Below are 24493 nucleotides of genomic sequence, written 5' to 3' on the forward strand. Positions count from 1 at the left end.
TCAGCAAACCAAATGAAAACAACCACCTCATCGAAACAACGGATCGTCTCATCTTTAAATTTTGCTGTTGAGTGAATATAGTCTATGAGAGCCTATATGGAAGGCGTGGAACCAAACAAGCTTAGTGGCGACTAGATGGTAGCACCAGTGACCCATATATGGCAAGAGTCTAGTGTGACCATATGGCTCCAGAAAAAAGGGGACGGATTGAGACATCCGGGTTTTACTTCCATTGAAAGCCATGGAAGTAAGGAGAACAGATTGAGACATCTTGGTTGCTTTCAATGGAAGTAAAACCCGGATGTCTCAATCCGTCCCCTTTTTTCTGGAGCCATAGGGTCACACTAGGCAAGACGGATCAGGATGGACTGGAGTTAGCTTTGACGGCAGCCCCAGCAGTGGGGGCTCTGAAAACAGCAAGGACGAATCATGCTTTATGAATTATCTTGTTGGGCAAATCGGATGGACCGTACAGGTCTTTATCAATGCTTACCTTCCCCTGGCTTCCCCCCCAGACTCACACACACACAAAAGTAAACCTTTGCACTAGGACAGGGAGGTGATTTTCACTATAATACTGCAAAGATTAGTCATAGGGAGGTTTAAAGTCAGGGCAGAGTTTGAAAGCTCCGGAGCTGCGCTGAATAATGTATGGAGGGACTGAGGGCTGTGGCCTTTTATGGCCACATAAAACAGAGGTAGGCTGCAGGGGACTGCAGAGACGTCTCATTTCATGGGATTTAAAGCAGCAAAAAGGAATTGAAACCTTTCCTTGTTAATATTTAATCCTTTCATTCTGTTACATTTACCCCCCTTGGCTCAGAGAGGGTCACTTAGCCCCTACTGAATAAATCTCCCACAGCTCCTGCAGAGCTGCCAATGTCCCAGTTCAAGGAGTCCCGGAGTCGTGACATCCTCCCCCGCCGGTCCCCACCCTATTCATTCTGGTACCCACTGTGCTAGGGCAAGACTCTACCACCTCAAGCGGATCACATCTAACCATTAATCAGATGTCATTTTGAATGTGTAATATATGATTTGCACTCTAGTTAAATAATTGCTGCATTTGACTGTTGATGACCTGGTTTTGCGAAAGAGAAATTTGTTTTAAAAAACTGGCACAATGCCTGAGCTGCGACTAGCACGCTGCACCGAGATAGAAGTTCAAAGCCAGGACTGGCGAAATGTCTCCCTCTTTCGAATTGGGTCGCTTGGCGGCTCTGCTGAGATAAAAGGTGAAGACATTACACGTCAGGGCTGTCAACGCCGATGGAGCTTTCGGCTCCCTTTCCAACGCATGCTGGGACCTACATTTCAGCTTTTTTAATGGGACATTAAAAGAATGGGTTCCCTCCTCCCTCACCAGAACGTTAGAGGATCAGAACTTAAAGGCCCTGATTCTATGTATGTAACAAATATTAAATAAAGTATTTTTTTTAAATTTTTTAAAAAAATGTAGGCGTTGCAAAACCAGGTCTACTTTTGGACATCCATGGAGAATCAGGGGCGGTAAATTGCACGGCGACATCAGGAAATACTTTTTCAGCGAAAGAGTGGTTGATCGCTGGAATACTCTTCCACTTCAGGTGATCGAAGCAAGCAGCGTGCCTGATTTTAAGAAGAAATGGGATCGTCACGTGGGATCTCTACAAAGAATTAAATAGGGGAGGGTCATTAGGGTGGGCAGACTAGATGGGCCGCGGCCCTTATCTGCCGTCTTTTTCTATTTTCTATGTTTCTAGTTGGGCACAAGTTAGGTGGACGCAACTTAGGCATCAAGTAGGCGTGCCGGAGGCGTCCACATATAGGTGAGCGGGGCTTCTATTTTGGGGGAGTATAGAGGACTCCAGTTTCATATTAAGGTCAAAAGATGTTTAATAATGCATTACTTAAACAAAGCACATGTATAGCATATTAAACCTTCTATTTTTGGAGGTAAAGAAGACTCCTCTGATAATAATAGAAAAAGATATTTAATAACTAGTCTTATAGCCCGTTACATTAACGGGTGCTAGAATATATGTGTGTGTGTCTGTCTTTATTTCTTTTTCTCTCTCCTTAGTCGCTTTCTGTATTTCTGTCTTTCTTTTTTCCCTTGGCTGTCCACCACCACCCCTTGCCTGCTCCCCATCCTTTTACCTCCCCTGTGTCCTCCACCACCCCATCACTGCTCACCTTATCCAGCAGCAGCCCTTCTCCCTTTGTTTTACCTCCCCCCTTTCCATCATCACCTCCTTCCTGCCGCCCCCCCCTGTCCATTACATGGGCTCAGTTCCATAGAGAGCAATGGAGAAACCATAGCATTCAAAAGCTGCTCCTAACAGTCTGGAACACAGTCCCACTACTTTTCAGACTCTGGAGCAGCAGGGGGGTCATCTGCTCCTGCCCCTCCCTTCCAGACAGGAAAAGGGGCAGGGATGCTATGAACTGGAACAAAAAAAAAAAAACCAGTTTCTAATCCAGCCACTCTTCTTCTATTGCTTCTGTCCCTGGCCAAATGGCTGTCTGGCCTACTCCCCTGGATCGGCGTTCTGCGCAGGAGTTGCGGCCATTTTGAAGATCGGTCTGCCCTGCTCCTGGCCTTAGTATATTTTTAAGTTGAAAGACGAGGCGGCGGCGCCTCTCAAGATCCCCGACTGCATCAGACTTCCGACGCAGGTGGGGATCCTGAGAGGAGCCGCCGCCTCATCTTTCAACTTAAAAATATACTAAGGCCAGGAGCAGGGCAGACCGAAGAACAGCACGGCCGACAGCCGCCGCGTCCGACATCCGCCTCGGGGGAGGAGAGAGAGTGTTTTGCGCGCATGCGCACTCCTATCTGCGGTGCCCTACAGCACACGGAAAACGGAACACGCAATGGGAGTGCGCATGCGCGGCTTAGGCTTTTATTATATTAGATGCATTACTTTATCTCCAAAGTTCTGAGAATTAGGGAGTCACCCACACCTCCCCATGAAGGCAGGAAATTAGCAGGAGGAACTAGCCTGAGACCATTCGAAAAACTTGAAAATTACAGGTCTGAACAAAAAATGGCCCATAAAACAGATAATGTAATAACATGACTCGCTAGTAGCCAATAGCTTTTCATTAATAAATCAATTTGCAAATAAAAATGAATATAATTGTAATTAAAGTCATAACAACACACACATGAGAGGGAGGGAAGAGACAGGGGCGTGGGGAGATGGCTTTGAAGGGTGCTCAATAGCAGTTAAACAGTTTTGTACAGATTATCTTTTTAAGAGACTGTAATTTTTCTATCGCTTTCCATTTCATTATCTGTTGAAAAGTGAAATTCTTTATCGTGCTTTTGTGAGATGATTCATTGCTAACAGTAAAAATGTTAATTAGGCAAAGGAGAAGGTGGAAGGAAGAAGAAGAGACGAGGATAAGGGGAGGCTAGAACAAACTGTGCGCAGTGATGTCCGAAGCAAAGAAGCATGTTGAAGTCACCATCACAGCATTAAATATAGGTTAAATGTCACAGAAAGCGGTCTCGGTGTGATTCTGACTGCCGAGGAAGACTGCAATTAAGAAAACTGACTCAAGTCAATTAAACCTCCAAGAGAAGGGCTCATAAACACTGTAACTCTGCTCAGAGGCTTGTAACTCTAAAGAGAGGGAGGTAACCCTCTCTTGAAACAAGAGTTATTATTTCAAATCATAGCATAGTATTTAGTAAAAACGAGTCCAACTCTTGAGGGTAACAAAGCTTGAAAAATATATTCAATACTTGGATGGAGTAATTCGCAAGATTTTTTTAAAAGTCCAAATTAATGGTGATTGCATCCAGGAAATGCTAGAGATTGTACTTAGCTTAAATGCAGAACATGCAACTTTCCAGGGTCCCAGGGTTGGTTGCAGGGAACTTTTCAGTTTTTGAACCGTTTACAGTGGAAGCACTTATACTCAGTGTGATTTTTGACAAAAACTATCTACTTTCGGTTGGCGGGGTCTCCTGAAGCAGTCGCCGAAACGGGGCCACGTCGGGACCCTGGAAAGTTGCATGTTCTGCATTTAAGCTAAGTACAATCTCTAGCATTTCCTGGATGCAATCACCATTAATTTGGACTTTTAAAAAAATCTTGCGAATTACTCCATCCAAGTATTGAATATATTTTTCAAGCTTTGTTACCCTCAAGAGTTGGACTCGTTTTTACTAAATACTATGCTATGATTTGAAATAATAACTCTTGTTTCAAGAGAGGGTTACCTCCCTCTCTTTAGAGTTACAAGCCTCTGAGCAGAGTTACAGTGTTTATGAGCCCTTCTCTTGGAGGTTTAATTGACTTGAGTCAGTTTTCTTAATTGCATTTCAGCTATTTTCTGACTCTTAATTGTTACATTTTCCCTGTGTATTGGAAACGAAGTTGCCGAGGAAGACTAGCAGAGGAGGGAGCAACAGGGAAGTCCTGCCCATCAACTCTTTTCGACTTTCTAATTGGGGGAGCCTGTGAGAAGGGTCGCAGGCATGGAGGTTTTTAGCGTCAATTGCCGCATTTTGTACACCCTGGAGACATCGTGGGCTCCTTTTACTAAGCTGCGATAAGAGTTTTTAGAGCCCGCATGGTAGCGTGCGCTAAACCCGCGCTACGTGACTAGAACTAATGCCAGCTCACTGCTGGCGTTGGCGTCTAGCTCACATGGCAATTAAGCTTTGTAAAAGGAGCCCAGCATGTTCCTGTAACATCTGTCGCTCCTGCTTACCTGGAGATCACATGGCATTTATACCTTTTTCATCAGTTGTGGGAAATATGCGTCTCCGATATCTCTTATCTTTCCATACTGCAAAGCAAAAATGTACATTTCTGATTCTATTCCACCAGTTTTGCATTGCATGCAGAGTTTTTCACCTTCCATTGTAGTCTCTGCCTGATTTCATTGTTGTTTATCCTGGATTTAGTCCGGGTCTGTACTACGAATGTATGGCTCAGGGGAGACACTCTGCTAGCATGTGGTTTCTACGCAGAAATCGATAGCAGCAGTCTGGCTGGCTTTTGTGTTTGGATCCACATCTCCCTTTAGGAGATACATTTGTAGTCTAAGTCCTCTATCGCATATGACAGATATCAGGTCACCGAGATGTAATTAGTCTAGCAAGGTTGCTCCATTTAAAGAAACAAAAAGTTCTGATGACTGAACAAAACTGCCATGATTCTGGGGATGTCACACAGATCGATATTATATATCACAATAAGGGCATTTAGCCTTCAGTCGACATGGCTCTTGTCTATTGCCAGCCTGGTCTGTGCCTCCATCTAGTGGCACTCAAAAAGAACGGCAATAACATTATTCAAATACATGTACAGTATCATTATTCAAGTCACTCTTTAAACTCCAAGTTTGTCATGTCTCTTAAATACTGGCTGTAGAGTTTAAACCTAATTTGTAAAATGAGCCCGATAGCTGGTCGCAGGAGGATGGATGGAGGGCCCTAGGTAATTTTCCTGATTCACTCTGCTCCATGGATGGCCATGCATCTGAATGCTGGAACAATACCATCTACAATAGAATCCACTGGGGGGGTGGGGGTTGTATAATCACTTGTACAAGGGGATCAAGGGTCATGGATCTGATATATTGTCTTTCATAAGAACAGCCTTATTGGGTCAGACTAGTGGTCCATGTTAATGTTGCTACTCTTTGAGTTTTGGCCAGGTACTAGTGACCTGGATTGGCCACTGTGAGAATGGGCTATGGGCTTGATGGACCATTGGTCTGACCCAGGAAGGCTATTCTTAGGTTCTTACATGAGCCAAGTATAAGACAATTACGCCATTGTGACATCAGAGTTATTCAAAATTCGGCAGTTCAACTGATCTTTAGGCTGAAAATATGGGAACACATAAGCCCCTACTATCAAAGACTCCAATGGCTGCCCCTAGAGGCGCGAATCCTGTTTAAGTTTGCTTGTCTATGTTATAAATCAATATTTGGTCTGGCTCCCACTTACCTGGTTTCCCACCTCAATCTGGCAAATTATCTTAGGCCCACACGAAGACTTCATCTGTTCACCTATCCGACAATAAAAGCCTGCCACTACAAAAGATTCATGGACAGAACTCTTGCCTTCCAGGCAGGCAAACGGAACGACTGGCTTAGTAACGTTTTCGCGCACTCTTCATCCTACTTCAGTTTTAGAAAACTATTAAAAACGAGTCTGTTCAATCGATTTGTTAACTAAGAATCTACTCACCACTTCTTATTCGATCCTGTAACCCTATGAACCTTTTAGCTTTCACATTCTTTATTATGCAAGATGGTATTGCTGACTTTGATTGTAACCTCTTCGCTGATTGTCCAGCGCCTCTTGCTGTAAACCGCCTCAAACTTATACGGCTTTGGCGGTATATAAGAATAAAATTATTATTATTATTATTATTATCATCACTGATGAGGTTGGCTCTGAGGCACTGTAAAATGAGGCATTATGATATCACAATCTCAGCTCTGGAATGTTGCTGCTCTTTGGGTTTTGGCCAGGTACTCTAGCCTGCTTGCTGGACCTGTGATCTGTCCCAGTAAGGCGATTCTTATGTTCTTATGTCCATCTAGCCCAGTAAGCCCGTTCTCACGGTGGCCAATCCAGGTCACTAGTACCTAGCAAAAACCCCAAAAGTATCAGCATTCCATGCTACCGATCCAGGGCAAACAGTGGCTTCTGTGGGTACAACCAAAGCAATGTACACATATGTAGGTAGTTTTTTCTGTCCCTAGCGGGTTCACAATCTAACTTTTGTGCATATTACTGTAATTACAGACACACCTAAGCATACAGCACTCCGCTCAATGATCATGTCACATACATTCAAAACCTACTTTTATGCATACCATACACAGGATAGGAAAGTTTTTGGAGAGAAAGCAGTCATCATATAGCGACACATGCATGCACATTCTCACATACCACACACTACTACTATTTATCATTTCTATAGCGCTGAAAGGCGTACGCAGTGCAGTACATTTAACATTCAATAGATGGTCCCTTCTCAGAAGAGCTTACAATCTAATTTGGACAGCCAAGACATCTCAGGGTTGGGGAGTTTCTGGCAGAAGGAATAATACAGTGGGTATACACAGGTTGGGAACCTTTTCCAAGACAAGGTTTCGACCCAGAGCACTGGTGCCATCTTGGTGGGGGCACTGGCATCTCTCCACCTCCATGCCACACCCCATACCTCTTTAAAATCTTTGCCAGCACGAGCAACTACTATAGCTTGCTGCTAGTGCCGGTCTGGCTTCCTGTGAAATCACTTCCAGGTCGTGGGGCCAGGAAGTGACATCAGAGGGAAATGGGTGGGAAGGGAGGGTGTGAATGTGGCATTGGGGGCACCGAAGAAGTGGGAGAGGTAGAGAGGAGGGTTGGCGAGGAGGGTATGGGGGGGGCACCACTGCCTTAGGCACCTCATACCCTTTTACGCCACTGACCCAGACAGCTGAGTTTTCCATTTGACCCTTTCTCTGGGCTTCAGCACATTTTGTGTCCAGCTTCTCTCAGGAATCAGGGAAGTTGGTGTTTAATGATCCAGAGTTGGATCTAAGATGCTGGCATCTACAGGCAGGACAAGAGAGGAAGCTCCTTCCCCAGATATCATGAAGCATGATTCTAAAGCAAGTGGGATCAGGCTTCTGTTTCAATTTGGTTCCTTCAAAATCTGGCACCCTAGGTGGTTTCATAGGTTGTATATGCATTCATCTAAGCCTGGCTTAACCCCTATTTTGCAGTCAGTGAGCCTTTTGCAAATGAAAGGGTTCGCTCTGCAGGGCAAAAGTATGGCACTAGAGGGAGCCAGAGATCTACTAGTTGAATTGGGGGGAGGGGGGGGTTGGGGGGTTGGAGGGAGAGGGAAGGAGGAGGAGTGGAAGCAAATACTAAGACTGTAATTTGTAGCACATGGTTTATTGCAGGTTAATTTGTAACTTGCTCCAGGATGAGATGTGAGGCAACCGTGAAGTGTGTTGTGTACAGCGATAAAAGTGCCTGTTCTATTATTTCTCAAACAGGAAGAGTAATATTTGCTTTCTCTCTTTGCATGCCAGGCTCTCTGCAAGCTCTCAAATCAGATATAGAATCAAACTATGATTTTTTTTTTTTTTTACCATCCTAAAATGGGAAAAGTTCCGTTTTCTCTTTAATGTTGGGGGTTTCACCTCCCAGCCACCCCCCCCCCCGCAACGGCAGCGCGAACACTAACCAATAAAGTGGGGGGTTGCCACCCCAAACCCCCCAGTCGGAGCTCTTTATAAATTATTTTTTCCCCCGCGCGCTTCTGTCTTGCGCCAAATTGTCGGCGCGCGATTATCCTGTCACCGTGCAAAACAAATAAAGTACAAGAAAAGCACATTGATCCTACAAACATAAATTAGCAACTATTTTAACCCTCTCTCCCAACTAAAAATCAAGAAAAACAAATACATAGGGCTCCTTTCACGAAGCCGCATTAGTGGTTTAACGCTCGTAATAGTGCACGCTAATTTGCCGGCCGCTCTAGCCGCTACCGCCTCCTCTTGAGCAGGCAGTAGATTTTCAGCTAGTGCAGGGGTTCACGTGCCCTAGCAATTTGCAAGCGATAAAGCCCATAAAATCAATCGATAACTTTCCCATTTTAAGATTGCAATGCAAATCCCCCCCCCCTCAAAAAAAAAAAAAAAAAAAAAAACCTGGATGAAATAAAATCAGTTATCAGTCCTTACAGAATTTTGTCAATGGTTCCCAAACATCCAGAAATTTCCTATACTGTCCCTGTTGATCAGAAAAATCTTTCACACCCTCTGGAAACTTCGGTCCATCAGAGCTCATCATTTCGAATTCTAGTACAATCCCTTATTCTGAGTCAACTCGATTATTGTAGCATCGCCTACTTGGCACTCCCCCAGAAGTACATGTGGCGATTGCAACTAGTTCAAAATACAGCGGTTAGACTACTTTGTGGACTGAAAAAGTTTGATCATGCGACACCTTCCTATCGACTTTTACACTGGCTACGGATGGAGGCACGTGTGAAATTCAAGTTTGGTTGTTTTTGCTTAGCCCCTAAATACATAACAGACCTTTTCTCTTTCTCAACCAACAGACACAAGCGAAGCTCACACCTGAACTTCGTTTCTCCACCGGTTAGAGATTGTAAATTTAAAAGTCATCATTGACATCTTCTCGCACATCAAGGGCATTATGGGGTAAAGACCTGGAACAATTGCTCGTGCCTACTACCTATGGAGAATTCAGGAAACGCCTGAAAACACACCTATTCCTGAAATACTTAGGAAACCAACCTATTCAGTCTTAGTCCTTAACAACCGAGCGCAAGAACCACCTGTCGCTAAATCTGTACTTTGTTTATTCACTCAATCTGTAACATTTCTAATCATTGTAAACCGCATAGAACTTCACGGACCTGCGGTATATAAATTGTTATTATTATTATTATTGTATGGCCATCATACGTTCCATTTTTAAAGTATGACACAGAGATTCCCACCAGAAAGTGTAATTTAACCGATCCCAGTTTTTCCAATTCCTCAAAATAAGTTGTATGGCAACCCCTGACATTATAATAACAGTTTATATACCGTAGGACCGTGAAGTTCTATGCGGTTTACAAAGATTAAAAGATGGTACAAATTGATTGAACTTAACAGGGTGGAAGCTAGAGATTAACAGTTCAAGGGATCAGTTATTGAGGAGAAAGAGTCGTACGGGTCAGCTGCCTAGATATTTCAGGAACAGATATGTTTTTAGGCGTTTCCTGAATTCCCCATAAGTAGTAGGCGTAAGTAATTAAGAACATAAGAACATAAGAAGTTGCCTCCACTGGGTCAGACCAGAGGTCCATCGCGCCCAGCGGCCCGCTCCCGCGGCGGCCCATCAGGTCCGTGACCTGTGAAGTGGTTTCTGTCTAATCCTATAACCTACCTCTACTTCTTTCTGTACCCCTCAATCCCCTTATCTTTTAGGAACTTATCTAGACCTTCCTTGAACCCCTGTAGCGTGCTCTGGCCTATTACAGCCTCCGGGAGCGTGTTCCATGTGTCCACCACCCTCTGAGTGAAAAAGAACCTCCTAACATTTGTTCTAAACCTGTCCTTTTTCAATTTCTCCGAGTGCCCCCTTGTGCTTGTGGCTCCCCATAGCCTGAAGAATTTGTCCCTGTCTACCTTCTCTATACCCTTCATGATTTTGAAGGTTTCTATCATATCTCCCCTAAGTCTCCGCTTTTCCAGAGAGAATAGCCCCAGCATTTCCAATCTGTCCGCATATGAGAAGTTTTCCATACCCTTTATCAACTTTGTCGCTCTTCTCTGGACTCCCTCAAGTACCGCCATGTCCTTTTTGAGGTATGGCGACCAGTACTGGACACAGTACTCCAGATGTGGGCGCACCATCGCCCGATATAGCGGCAAAATGACTTCCTTCGTCCTGGTCGTGATACCCTTTTTGATGATACCCAACATTCTGTTCGCTTTCTTTGAGGCTGTCGCACACTGTGCTGATGCTTTCAATGTTGTGTCTACCATCACCCCCAGGTCTCTTTCAAGTTTGCTCACCCCCAGTAACGATCCCCCCATTTTATAGTTGAACATCGGGTTCTTTTTCCCTACATGCATGACTTTGCATTTCTCAGTGTTAAAACTCATTTGCCATTTTTTTGCCCAGTCTTCCAATCTCGTTAAGTTCTAGATTAATTGTTCTAGATCTTTACCCTATATTGCTGCCTGATGTGAGAAAAGGTATTGATGGTGGCTTTTGAGTTTGCATCCTCTAACTGGAGGGGAAACGAAGTTCAAATGTGAGCTTCTCTTATGTCTGTTGGTTGAGAAGGAGAACATTTCAGTTATGTATTTAGGGGCTAGACCGTATAGTACTTTATAGCAGAAACAGGCAAACTTAAACTTTACGCGTGCCTCCATCGGCAGCCAAAGCAGCTGTCGGTAGTAAGGCGTCACATGATCAAACTTAGAAAGAGAAGTTTGCTATTGCAAGAAGATATTTGACTTTTAGCTCCCATTAAAGCACCAAATAAGATGGTATCATATGTTTTTTATTTAAATACTTATGAAAGGCTACAGGCAGAGTGAAGGCAGTATTAGGTTTGTGTTTATGGAATTTGCCCAAGTAGTTTAATAGTTAACAGGATTTTAAATTCATTGGACTGAAAAATGATGTGCGCAAGTGCCAAGAAACCTCTCCATTCCAGCCCAGATTTTCAAAGGAAGCTTTATTTACGTCTCCAGAGACAGAGAAACAAAGGCTTTTCTTGGAAATAATCATAAGATACAGGTCCAGGTTAGGGACCCAAGGGAAGAAATAGGAGATTAGTTAAAAGAGGAAGGATATTTAAGTTAATTTAGCCCTGTTGGAGATGTCATCAATTGTTTAGTATTATTTCTTAATTTTGTTATGCCTCTCTTTTCTGATAATTTTTTCCCCCTTTATATAGTGGGCTTTATGACTATTTTTGAGACATGATTTTTATGATTATATGTTTCTGTTAAAAATTTTGTATGCAATAGCTATTTTCTGTTTCCTGAGGCATGTAATCCGCTATAATAAAACCCTTAGAGCGCATGCGCGCTTCAAAATCCGTGGGTCCGTGGCGTCGTGCCTCCGCATGCGCAGTACAAAGATCATGTGGCAGTTCGCGCCCAGCGGTTTCTCCAGCGACGGTTGTGTTTTGCGTGCGGCGGTTTCCCCGGCTGAAAAAAAAAGGAGCCTGCAGCGGGCCCTGCCACCGCTGGGAACCTGCGGCGTTTGAGGTTTTCATGCGGTGGTTTCCCGAGCTGAAAAAAAAGAACCTGCGGCTGCCCCTGCCAAAGCTGCTTCTGAAAACAAGAATCACTTCTCAGATAAGCCTGCTTGGGGAAGGAAGCTATTTTCCTTTGCTTTGGGGGAACTAAATGTGCTGGGGGAGTTGTGAACGATCTTTCATTGGTTTAGAGAAAGGGGGGGGGGTGCTGGGAAAGGAGGGGCATTGAGCAATCTTGCTTTGTTTGGGGGGGAGGGGTGACCGCGGATCTTCGGCGTTCTGAAGGAGCAGGAAGTAAAAGGAAGGACAGCTGCGATCGGACATCTTGCCCGAGAGAGACAGGGGGGAGGTAAAAGGAAAGGAGAAGGCCTACTGCTGGACAGGGGGAGCAGGGAAGTGGTGCTGCTGGACGCCTAAGTCTACACATCTATTCTAGCACCCGTTAGTGTAACGGGCTAAAAAACTAGTATGTTATAATTCAATTAAAACTGAATAAATTTTTAAAAAAAAACAATCAGACACTGAAACATACACAAGTGCATACATTCTGTTTTCTAGTGGTCCTTCAGGCAGTGCCCTGGCCCCCGTTACGTCGTAAGGGGGTGGGGGAGGGGGTGGTCCGCCCCGGATGCCATGTTGATGGGGGTGCCGGCACCCCTCCTCCTCTCCGTCCCCCGCCTCTTCCCATTCCTCCCCCTCCACGCAAGCGCCCCCTTCCCTTCCCCCATAACTCTGGCTGAAGTTGTTCGCGGCAGCCAACAACGTGCTCTTTGCGACCCCATCGGTTCTCCCGCTGTCACTTCTGGGTGCCGCGCATAAGAAGTGACATCAGAGGGAGGGCCGATGGGGGTCGCGAGGAGCACATAGACCGCTGCTGCGGACAACTTCAGTTAGAGGTGCGGGGGAAGGGAAGCAGGTGGGATCAGGGAAGAAGCAGTGGGGGGGATGCGCGCGGCAGGAAGGATCGAGGAAAGGAGTGGGGGGCAAAGATGAGGGTGTGGGAGGGGCGCCTCTCACCCTCGCTACGCCACTGCCTGGCCCACCTTCACCCCAGGTTTTCGGCATTTGTTGTCAGCTCTTTTTCTCAGCTGACGGTCAGGGCCATAGCCAGACACCAATTATGGGTGGGCCTGGACCTAAGTCTCCCTCTTCCACCTGGGCCATCCAACTCCTGTCCCCAGCACTCCGGTGTCTCAAGCTGCCCAATCCTGCCCAGGTGAGCTGCCCCCCCCTACCCAGGCACTCCAGTGTCTCAGGTCCGCCACGGCATACTTTTTAAAGAACCAATCTTTGTTGGCAGCGACAGCGTGACTGATGCACGCTGATCACACTGGCCCCATAGCCTTCCTTCTAATGCAAATTTCTGTTTCCGCATAGGTGGAGTTTGTCAGAAGGAAGGCTGTGGGACTGGCGCGAGCAGTGTGTATCGGTCACGTTGCTCACTGCTGGTGAAGATCGGCTCTCTAAAAGGTACAACGCAGGAGAGATTTTAGCTGGTGGGGCTTGATGTGTTGCTGCTGGGTGGGCCTGGGCCCACCTGGTCACTGACAGCAGGCCCTTTACCTTGCCTCCACCCCTCGTTCTTCCATCCTTTTCAACAGCCAGACCACACACTAGTTCCACTGATTCAACCCATAGACCCTGTGCGGGCACCTGCTTTCCCCCCTCCCCAGCTCAGCCCCTCCTTCATGTGACTAGTGCAGCCCTCTCAATGGCTGGAGCCTGCATGTGCAATGGAAGGGAGAATGTAAAACGCTTAGACCAGGGGTAAGGAACTCCGGTCCTCGAGAGCCGTCCAGGATTTCCCCAATGAATATGCATTGAAAGCAGTGCATGTAAATAGATCTCATGCATAAACATTGGGGAAATCCTGAAAACCCGACTGGAATACAGCTCTCGAGGACCGGAGTTCCCTACCCCTGGCTTAGAGTTAGACTATGATAAGCGTTTAAGCAAAATTTTAATCAACTTGGAGTGGGGTAAATTCTGAAAACCATCCAGACACACAGTCACCCTTCTAGCTTTGAGCCAGGTAATTTTGAAAACAAACCCAGTCGGCAGTTCTAGTCTCCCTAAACTTTTGAGCCTACATCTGGCCTTCTTCTGTAATGCAACAGGAATCCGACGAGGGAGTGTTTTGTGACGTGGAAGCGGTTCTTCAGGAACTTGTCCGTTTGCAAGAAGTGCTCATACTCACTGGCATCAGGACTCGGGCTCAATTCTGTGATTGCCCCTGGGGTAAGTGGGGGCAGGGAGGATGCTTTGGGAAGAGAACTTTCCCAGGGGGGACCCTCTGTCTCGTGGGGCGCGGGGGGCACATAGTCTGTTCTGGGGATGCCTACCTGTACGGGCACATAGAGTATTCAGGGGATGCCCACCTGTGCGGGCACATAGAGTATTCAAGGGATGCCCACCTGTGCGGGCACATAGACTATTCAGGGGATGCCCACCTGTGCGGGCACATAGACTATTCAGGGGATGCCCACCTGTGCGGACCCCCCTCTCCATTCCTAGCCATAGCGAATATCTCTCCTGACCTGGAAGAAACTCCCGATCCTATTCATGGACCGCCCCCAATGCCAGGGCGGATCCGCCTTTTACCCACGCCGGGCTGCCAGATCGACCCCTAAGCAACCAGCACGACCCACCGCATCCCCTCCGGCGGGTGAGGGCACGAGCTCCGCAGCCCCTGACGAGGAGGAGTCAGCGGCACAAGGCCCTGGGGGGCTTCGAGGGAATCGCTGTCCCGATTGGGTGGGGGGGGGGGGGGAAGATTTAAAGCGCTTGCACGGGACAGCGGATACTGTAATGAATTGCTCTCGGGGAATGTTGCTCTGTGCCTTTAAGAGAGGCGTGACGTCGGGGCGGGGGGCGGAGCAGGAAGTGGAATGGTGACGGCGGCTAATGGCCGGTAGAAATGAGGTCCGGCTGCGCTTTCACTCTCCTCGCGTTATGGGGGGGGGGGGGGGAAATAAAGGATCCCCAAATTCCCAGCTTTTTTTGGGAGGGGGGAATAGAGGATCCTCCAGATTTCCAGCTTGGGGGGGGCAATAGAGGATCTCCTAGATTCCCAGCCTTTTTTTTTGTGGGGGAATACAGGATCTCCCAGATTCCCAGCCTTTTTTTTGGGGGGGGGAATAGAGGATCCTTCAGGTTCCCAGCTTTTTTTTTTTGGGGGGGGGGGAGAACAGAGGATCCCCCAGATTCCCAGCTTTTTTTATGAGGTGGAATAGAGGATCCCCCAGATTTCCAGCTTTTTTTTTTGGGGGGGGGGAGAATAGAGGATCCTCCAGATTTCCAGCTTTTTTTTGGGGGGGGAGAACAGAGGATCCCCCAGATTCCCAACTTTTTTGGGAGGGGGGAATAGAGGATCCTCCAGATTTCCAGTTTGGAAGGGGGCAATAGAGGATCATCCAGATTTCCAGCTTTTGGGGGAGGGAATAGAGGATCCCCCAGATTGCCAGCTTTTTTTGTGAGGGGGAATAGAGGATCCTCCAGATTTCCAGCTTTTTTTGGGGGGGAGGGGGGCGGAGAATAGAGGATCCTCCAGATTCCCAGCTTTTTTGGGGAGGGGGAATATAGGATCCTCCAGATTTCCAGCTTTTTGTTTTGAACGCACCCGCTTGGTATATTTACATGAACTGTTTCGCCTCCACAGACGGCACTGAATGGACCACGACTGTAGTAGCTCTTGTGTGGGTGTAGGTGTGTAGGTGTAGGTGTAGGTGTCTCTAAGGGTCAAACCCAGAAGGTGTAAAGATGATTTCTGGATCCACTTCATAGGTGCAATCGTCCCTTACCTCTACCCCTTCTGGGTTTGACCTTTAGAGATACCTTGGGCTCCTTTTACTAAGCTATAGCACGTGCTAGCCCCAAAATTACCGCCTGCTTAAAAGGAGGCGGTAGCGGCTAGCAAGCGCTATTTCACGCGTTAAAGTCCTAACGCACCATTGTAAAAGGAGCCCCTAGACTTTTGCCATTTGGTTACAGTGATTAGTTTTCGACTCATTCTAGAGTTGCAATTTTTCTTTTATCTGTTTCTGAGACTATGTACATAATTGTTGCACAATAGACACTGTAGTGGGGATTTTTTTTTTGTATTGTCATGTTTTTTTATGTAGATGTTATAGCGCTGTTAAATTGTTTTCTATATAAGTATGAATTATACATTTTCATTTTTGTATGACTTTTTTATATATCTATGATATATTTGTAATATAGCTGTTAAATATGTTTTGAATTCCTGTGTATTTTTTTTAAATATTTGCTTATTCATCAATACTTCAACTCTTGTAGCAGGAGGATTTTCTACTGCACTGTTGTCTTTGGATTTGTACTCAATGACCATTGTCACAATCTTGCTATTTTGATTTTGTACGGGTGCCCTTTCCCCCTTGTTGGTTTCTCTCTTTTTTTTTTTCGCTCTGCTGCATCTTGTTCATTTTGAGATGGGGGTGGTTTCAGGAAACATGGATTTGTAACCTGTTTCTGTTTGCTTCCATTTGCTAGACCTTTAAATCTGAAGCGTTCCCGAATCTTTCAGATGGCATTGATGGGGTCCAACTCCAGCCTGGATGGGCAGGAAGAGAAGAGCGCTCAGGAGCCCTTTTTAATCAGAGCTGCCAAGATTGCCCTGGTGGTTTCTCTCTATTGGTTCATCTCCATCACCATGATCTTTCTGAACCATTACCTGCTGGATAGCCCTTCCCTGAATCTTGATGCCCCGCTCTTTATAACCTTCTACCAGTGTGTAGTCACTGTGTTGCTGTGTAAAGGGCTCAGCTTCCTTGCCAGTATCTTCCCTGTAGGCTCCCTGGAATTCCCCTCTCTCCACTTTGACCTCAAAGTGCTGCGCAGCATCCTTCCTCTCTCGGTGGTCTTCATCGGCATGATCACCTTCAATAACTTGTGCCTCAAGTTCATTGGCGTGGCATTTTACACTGTGGGCCGCTGCCTCAGCACCGTTTTCAACGTTATCATCTCCTACCTGCTGCTGAAGCAGACCACCTCCTTGCATGCTCTCCTCTCCTGTGGGATCATTTTGGGTAAGTACAGTAATGAGGAAGGGGCTCAAGTAGAGAATGACACAGGGACAGAGTTTGTCCCCGTCCCTACCGATTACTGCGAGAAGCCATCTTGTGTCATTCTCTAGTGTCTATCTCAACCTCAGTCCTTCTACATTAGCATTCTTCAATGCAAGGCTTGAGGGTCAGTGGCTGGGCCCATTTATACTCTGATTCTTCCCTCTCTCCTTAAAGGAATGACGCGGATTTGGTTTCCCGCAGTTAACCACAGGAACGGGGACAACTGTCCCCATGTCATTCTCTATGGCAAATTTCATGTTCTTATGTAAGCCAAGTATAGAACAATTAAGCCATTGTGCCATCACTGAGTAGTTTGGCTCTTAGGCACTGGTGGAATGAGGCATTATGACATCACAATATCTGCTCTGGATATCCGAGACTGTCATTCTCTAGTGTCTATCTCAACCTCAGTCCTTCTACACCAGCATTCTTCAATGCAAGTCTTGAGGGTCAGTGGCTGGGCCTATTCATACTCTGATTCTTCCCTCTCTCCTTAAAAGAATGACACGGAGATGGTTTCCCCGCAGTTAACCATGGGGACGGGCGCAAATTCTGTCCCCATGTCATTCTCTAGCGAAATGTGACTTTTCATGTTTCTCTTGTCACGCCCCCTCTTTAGCTTCCTATCCCAATTGTCTTGTTTGTCTGTTTGATTAGTTTGTAAGCTCTCTTGAGCAGAGATTGTCTCTTCATGGTTATTGTACAATGCTATAGAAATGATAAGTAGTAGGGAGATCAAGGCCAGTTCTGGATTTCTGATCGCCCCATCCTGGCGCGTTATGAAACATGCAGTATTGATTTCATTGGACAGGATCAGGGACTACAAATCCCATGATGCTTTGGGATGTAAGTTGAAAAACAGGACTGGCCTAAAAGTATCCCGCCTGAATCTGGATAACTTGGCAACTCTGCTGATTAGAGACTGAAAAGTATATGCATGCTGGAAAGCTGATGTTGGCTTTTACTGACAGAGCACGGTTCAGCACTATTACAGTCGAAAAGTAGTTAATTCATCGTAATGAGGGATGTGCAATCAGTAAGCTGGACAGACAGTTATGAACGGTTGTGTAGAAATGTTTAATAGCAAGGTCTGAAATCTTTTTCTGCTTCTTGCTTTTGTCTCTGACCTGCAGGTGGATTCTGGCTGGGAATAGACCAAGAGGGTGAAGAAGGCACCCTTTCATGGATTGGCATTGTCTTTGGCGTATTGGCAAGTCTCTGTGTATCTCTCAATGCAATCTACACCAAGAAGGTTCTGCCGGTGGTGGATGGTAGTATCTGGCGATTGACATTCTACAATAATCTGAATGCCTGTATTCTCTTTCTGCCTATGATGTTGCTCCTCGGAGAGCTGAAAACAGTCTGTCACTTTGATAAACTGGGTTCACTGCACTTCTGGGGCTTTATGACCTTGGGGGGCATCTTTGGATTTGCCATTGGCTACGTGACTGGACTTCAGATCAAGTTCACCAGCCCTCTGACCCACAACATCTCTGGAACGGCTAAGGCATGTGCCCAGACTGTGCTGGCCGTTATCTACTATGAGGAGGTGAAGAGCCTCCTCTGGTGGGCCAGCAACATGATGGTACTGAGCGGCTCTTTCTCTTACACTTGGGTGAAGGGTCTTGAGATGAACAAAGTGCAGGTGGAACACAGCCCAAAAGCAAATGAGAAAAGTGACCCTGGAGTTTAAAACCTTCATTCTTGGGTAAACATTGTTGTTGAGAGGGAGCCAAGAGGTTGGTGCGATGGGAGGGGGGCCTCGTCTTCATTACATATCTGTAGTTGGGAACAAAACGTGAGACCAACAGAAATTTTATACAGATTATTTTATATCTAGATGTGAATGAGAAGGGCAACGCCAGCCGTTCATGTACCTCTGCCTCCCTGTGAGGGACTCTTGGGACGTGAAGAATAATTTATGCTAAAGATGGTGTAATAGGCAAAGTGGTAGAAAACTTATTTTTGGGTAGAGTTATTTGCTGGGAGTTCTTTCTGCTTCTCTTCTTGTTCCTGCGAGTGGTGAGGTGGCCTCTTGCACTTCCTTTCAACTGCTGAACCGAGTACTTTTTCTTATATGCTGTCCCTAAGAAAATTTACAGCTGCCTGTGCTGTATGCATGATATAGGACCGGGCAGCAGACCTCAAAACTTCTTTTTTAAAAAAAATAAAATCTTTATTAATTTTCAAATATTAACAGTGCATTGAAAACATTTTAAACATGAATCAGGAAAAGCACTTTAAATATACAAACATTCTGAAAACAATCATTTTCTCCCTTCGTCCTCCCATTCATCCATAAAAGTATAACCACGTATAGAATTTCAATAAACTAAATACAAGAAATAATGATGCCTTCCCACCCTGGATGTGTAAGGAAATTAACTGAAAAGAAAAGGTAAAGACCAACTAATGTGATTCAACAAATGATGTCAACCCTTCTAAATACATTACTATATCCCAAAAATTCAGCATTCATTCTTTCATATTTGTAACTGCAACATAAGTTCACCCACCAAAAAGTTTCAAGTTTATTAAAAAGCTTTTTAAACCGCTTACTCAAATTTCTAAGCGGTGTACAGTGTAAAATTACATAAAGACTTATTATAATATAAAAACAGGGGAAAACTGGATAAAATCCATGGAACATATTAACACAACTTTGAACAGACTACGGTAGGTAAGTGGGGAGGAACTACAATCAATAAAAAGAAAAGTGCAACAGTAGGTTAGGGAGAAATAACATTTGATTGATTATAATTCTTAAAATTATAAAATATTGTCCTTAACAGGACAGCTATTATCCAAATGCATCCTGGAACAGAAATGTTTTTAATTGTACTTTAAATTGTTTTAAGTCTACCATAACTCTTCCAACTGCGTGTAATCATCTGCATTGCTATTCCCGTCATTATTACGAAAAGCCGGCTTTTAGAACGATCCAAAGAAGGTTTAACATGTAGTAAAGTACAACAAATTAGAATGGAGGCAATGTATGCAAATCAAGTTTATGCATATTCATGGTGGATATCCCGAAAACCTGACTGGCAAGGGGGTACTCCAGGACCGAGTTGAGAAACGCTGCTCTAAACTATCTGATAGAAGCTACCCTGCTTTCCTGTTATCTGCTAGAGGAGGGCCGTGCTAGTGAATCCTATTTTGTTCTGAGGGGCTGCTCTAGTCTTGGCTTCACCCATATTGCACCTAGAATCTTGTATCCCAGAATTGTTTAGGGAAATCAGTATGACCATCTACTCTTGGGCAAAGCAAGCGAACAAGGAGTGGAATAAACTGTCCATTCTAGTAATGACGTTTACCTTTAGAAATCCAGCAGGAGTTCTGGAAGCGCTAATGGCCTCTCCTTGGCCTGAAGGGTATTGGCAAAGTTGGGAGTGGGATCTCATAGTGCAATAACAGGGGCTTTTGCAAGCCCAGATTAAGGTGCATTTCTATGGTACAGAATTGGTGTGTGATGGGGGTATGATAAATGGGATTCTTGGGATGGCTCGGTGGCTCGGGGGGTTTCATTTCCAGCTCAGGTCTTCTGTTTTCTCTTTGTTTGTTGGGAATGCTATGAAGACAGTGGCCAGAGCCCCTGGAGGGTGGGCGTCCCAGTCATTGTGCTCTGATGACACCTAGTGGCTGCCCTAGGCTCTGTCATGGCAGAGTTCACAAAGGAGAAAAGAACAAGTGGGACATGGGATATACCACGTCACCTTTGGGGTAGACTATCTTTATTTGTATTAATAAACTTAAAACCATAATACATATAAAACCACATGAAAAAGTCCATTCTATTCTATACATTGGACTTTTTAATGTGCTTTTATACGTATTATGGTTTTAAGTTTATTAACACAAATAAAGATTGTCTACCCCAAGGTTGACGTGGTCTATCCCACGCCTTTACATGGGGTTTCTGTTCCCTCTCTTTTGTGCTACGTTGAGCAGTTATAAAATAGAGGAAAATTTATCTGAATAGTTACAGACAGCTTTGGTTTGAATTGAGCTAGAAGCTCAAAATTACAGCATGGCACTGCCATGCTGGAGAGAAAAAGATGTCCTTGGGTTATGATACAGTATTGCTTCCTTGTGTCATGGACCTTGAAAAGACCCACCAAGGTCTTCAAGAACTGGTTTGGCCAGTGTCGCAGAGCTCTGCAAACCGTACACACAAGAGCTGATAACTAGATTCTTAGGAAAGACGAGCACCAGGGCAGGAAGGGGCAGCTTCCCAATGAGGCAGTTTCTGTAATTAAAGCTCTGAGTTGGATGAGAGTAAGCATCGATTTAGCATTTTCCTCCTTCATCCATTATGAAGTGTCCACTCTGCTATTTGTACCCATACAGTAAATGAGCTGGAGGAATATGCCACCTTTCCTCCTGTTAATGGACTCAGTCTGAGCTGCAGGAAATGCTGCTTGACCATAGAGAACACTTTTGAGTTTTTATGAAGATTTACTATCACACCTGTTGCACATCCTTCTTAAGCCAAGCTGCAAGCAAGCAGCCTCCCTGGTATTATCTAGCGGTCTCTGTGCTGATTGGCCTGGCTCAAGCCCTGCAGGCTAATTGTTGGTTATCAAACACTGGGTGGGCTACCTTTGGGGGGTGTCTGGCAGGAGGAACTGGGCATCCCTCCTGCCGGTGGACATCTTTCTTGCCGTTGATCATTCAGGGCTTTGGGGGGGGGGGGTCTGGCAGAAGAGATTGGGCATCTCTCCTGCCGGAGAACTTTCAGGGAGGGGCCTCCTGGCGGGTTCTGGCAGGAGGGACTGGGCATCCCTCCTGCTGCGATCATTGGGGAGGGGGAGATGGATTTCCTGGGCTGCTAAGCTAATCGCGGCAGCCGCAATCAGCTCAGCAGTCCGATCTGGAACTTATATCTCTTTTGACTTGGTCTAAGTCAAAATGTATACGCTCCATCCAGGCAACCTCATCAAACTTTCGATTATCGCTGCCAGACTAAGACAAGGTCGGCCCACATCCTGCTGACCTCCCAACCTAACCACTTCTCCAAAGCCACCCCTTTGAGCTCTGTGCGTACAGCGGGATTCAGAGGCCTAAAATGTCTCTGGATACATCCAAAAAACAGCTTCGATTATCGGCACTTGGACAATGTGTCTTTTAGGTCGTCAAGTACCAACTTAGGCTGGTTTTTGAACGTATTTTTCTTTCGATTATGTACCTCATAGTTTACATGGAAAAATGGATCTTGAGACTGAGTTTTGTGTGCCTTTATTATGGTTTTATTACATTACATTAGTGACTTCTATTCCGCCTGTACCTTGCGGTTCTAAGCGGATTACATTGGAAGATAACTGGACATTTCCATGAGGTTACATTACATTGGAAGGTAGTTGGTTTCAAGTTACATAGTGAGGTTTCGGGTTATATTTTGTGACATAGAGAATAAGATTCCAGTGTGATGGGATTCAAGTTAGGTTAACTGAATATGTTTTTTGAATAGTAGTGTTTTTATTTCTTTTCGGAATGCTTTAAAGTCTGTTGTTGCGGTCAATAGGTTGGATATGGAGGGGTCAAGGTTCACTGCTTTCGTCACTAGGAGGTTGTCGCACAGTTTTTTGCGTTGAGTACCTCTGTAATCTGTATTTTTACTTGACTATTATACTATTTGTCCTGCTCTGTATGTAACAGGGCCTCTGTTGCTCAGTGGAGATTTATAAAGTATGCATAAATCTAGAATTTGACACATTCTAATGGACCTCTGTTGTAAACTAAATGTGGGACGCTTGGTCTGGATTCATTCTTTCTACCCTCGATCTTGCTGCAGTTCAATGTCTGTGTATAGGCACCTGGTGACCCAAATGTGTTCTCTTCTTCGGTTACCCATCTCTGCATAACTTCCAACTGAATGGCCCATGCGTATTTTTTGGTCCGATTGTTTCAACCCATTTCAAAATTTGCACTCCTTCCTACAAATGTCGATTATGATGATAATCTTTGACTTGGGTAGAACCAAAGCTGACCAGACTCGATACATATTCATCATTCAAAAAAAATTTTAAAAAAGCGCTTGAAACATTTTTAAAATAGGCTTTCCATCAGAATATTTAGCAAAAATCTGTTAGCTAGAATAAAAATTTAGACTTTTTAAAATTTGTTTTTCCTAATCTATTCACTGTACTATCAGAACTTATTTGAACATTTATTTTTGTTTTCTCGTGCATTTAAAACACATTTATTTTTTCAAAAATATATAAACAGTTTTGCAAGCAAATATACGGTCAGATTTCTAGCACTTTCAGCCCCTGAGACTCCATATGGTTTATTAAGCAAAAGCAACGGATCTCTTAACAAGCGTTCTAGTGGTCAATTGTGCTCTGAAAGCAGTAGGACAGTCTGAAGTATTGATTGGGAGGGAATGCATGGATGGGAGAACATCGCAGGGGAGGAGACATAGGCATCCTGGGACTGTCTGCCAAGTCTCTTCCCTGAAGAAGCCCTTTCTGGAAACGTCAATCGCTCCTCCTAAACTTACTTGCTCCACTTCATCACTGACGCTGAAACCGTGGATTGAAGACAAAGTTTTATTTTATTTTTCTTTCCAGCTTATGATTTATCTTTAATCTTATCTATTGTTTTGCCTTTTGTCTTTGTTTTGTTCTATTTCTATCATTTAAATTTCTCCAGAATTCTACTGTTCAACGGCTCCCCCTTCTGCTTCTATTCCTTTCTCTCCTCTCTTCTACCTTCCAAAGTATTTAGATCAATGCTGTCTTGTTAAAATGTTTATTTTATTTTTATTTTTCCTCTAACTCTACTTTTCACTTCTCTATTACCCTCCAGGTACTTTAGTTAGATTGTGAGCCTTCGGGACAGTAAGGGAATTTTTCAAGTACCTTTCTTATTTCTAATCTTAATGTATATTTTCTGTAAACCGCTTAGAACCTAACGGATGGAGCGGTATATAAGAAATAAATTACATTACATTACATTGTTGTTAGAATTAATGCTGTCTATTTCTGCTTGTCCTGATTTGTTTTATCATTTTATGTATGTTAAAATGGTATAGAAATTTTTAAATTTAAAAAAAATTAAAATTAAAAATCCCAATAATTAGCTGCAGAAGATGAGTGGACTGATCCTGTCCTAATATAAGTAAGGTAAAATCAAGACTATATCGGCCTATGTCTTAAAACTTAAAGCATGCTAGCACCCATGTTTACTGGAGATAGTGTCATAGTAGAGAAGAGGTGGCAGATTGCCCCGGGCGCTGTCTTGGTGGGGATGCTGGCACCTCTCTGCCCTCCCATGCCACGCTTGCACCAACCCCTTTAGAATCTCTGTGAAATCATTTCCGGGTTTCAGAGCCAGGAAGTGACATCAGAGGGAAAACAAACATGTACAGCAGGCCAGAGAACCTGCTTGCGCTGGTGAAGATTTAAATAGGGGGAGGAAGGTTAGGCGTGAGAGTGGCGTGGGGGCCACCACCACGGGTGCCTCCTGCCCTCGCTATGCCACTGACTGGAGATATCTAAAACAGTTGTGAACAGCGTAAAGGACAGAGAACACTGGTATTTCACTGCTTTTAGAAAGAACTTGATGCTCGCTGGGAGAACAGACTCAATTCAAAGCAGTCACTTTTAATTTCGAGCAGTCTCTTTCTCTCGACACAGCTGTGTTTCGGCTGGTGAGCCT

At 44.8% G+C, this 24493-nt stretch overlaps 1 protein-coding gene across 4 annotated transcripts; it reads left to right on the forward strand.

Annotated features, from left to right (window-relative positions):
- The first annotated feature begins 13727 nt into the window (after nt 1–13727).
- SLC35C1 (solute carrier family 35 member C1) lies at nt 13728–19024 on the forward strand. 4 transcript variants are annotated; one of them, XM_033928703.1, is made up of 3 exons: nt 13728–13985; nt 16257–16792; nt 17965–19024. In XM_033928703.1, exons 2-3 carry the CDS (start codon nt 16291–16293, stop codon nt 18522–18524), a joined length of 1062 nt encoding a protein of 353 aa, XP_033784594.1. In that variant the 5' UTR covers nt 13728–13985; nt 16257–16290; the 3' UTR covers nt 18525–19024. The 4 variants fall into 4 exon arrangements, with proteins under 4 accessions (XP_033784594.1, XP_033784593.1, XP_033784595.1 ...); XM_033928702.1 differs by lacking the exon at nt 13728–13985 and adding an exon at nt 14568–14669; XM_033928704.1 differs by lacking the exon at nt 13728–13985 and adding an exon at nt 15347–15452.
- The last annotated feature ends 5469 nt before the right edge of the window (nt 19025–24493 follow it).

Source organism: Geotrypetes seraphini, chromosome 19 (assembly GCF_902459505.1).
Source record: "Geotrypetes seraphini chromosome 19, aGeoSer1.1, whole genome shotgun sequence".
NCBI classification, from domain to species: domain Eukaryota; kingdom Metazoa; phylum Chordata; class Amphibia; order Gymnophiona; family Dermophiidae; genus Geotrypetes; species Geotrypetes seraphini.

Excerpts from the sequence above, each read along its gene's own strand:
- SLC35C1 (XM_033928702.1), top strand. Across the intron at positions 16,793-17,964 it reads CTCCTGTGGGATCATTTTGG|GTGGATTCTGGCTGGGAATA; the intron begins GTAAGTACAGTA and ends TCTGACCTGCAG.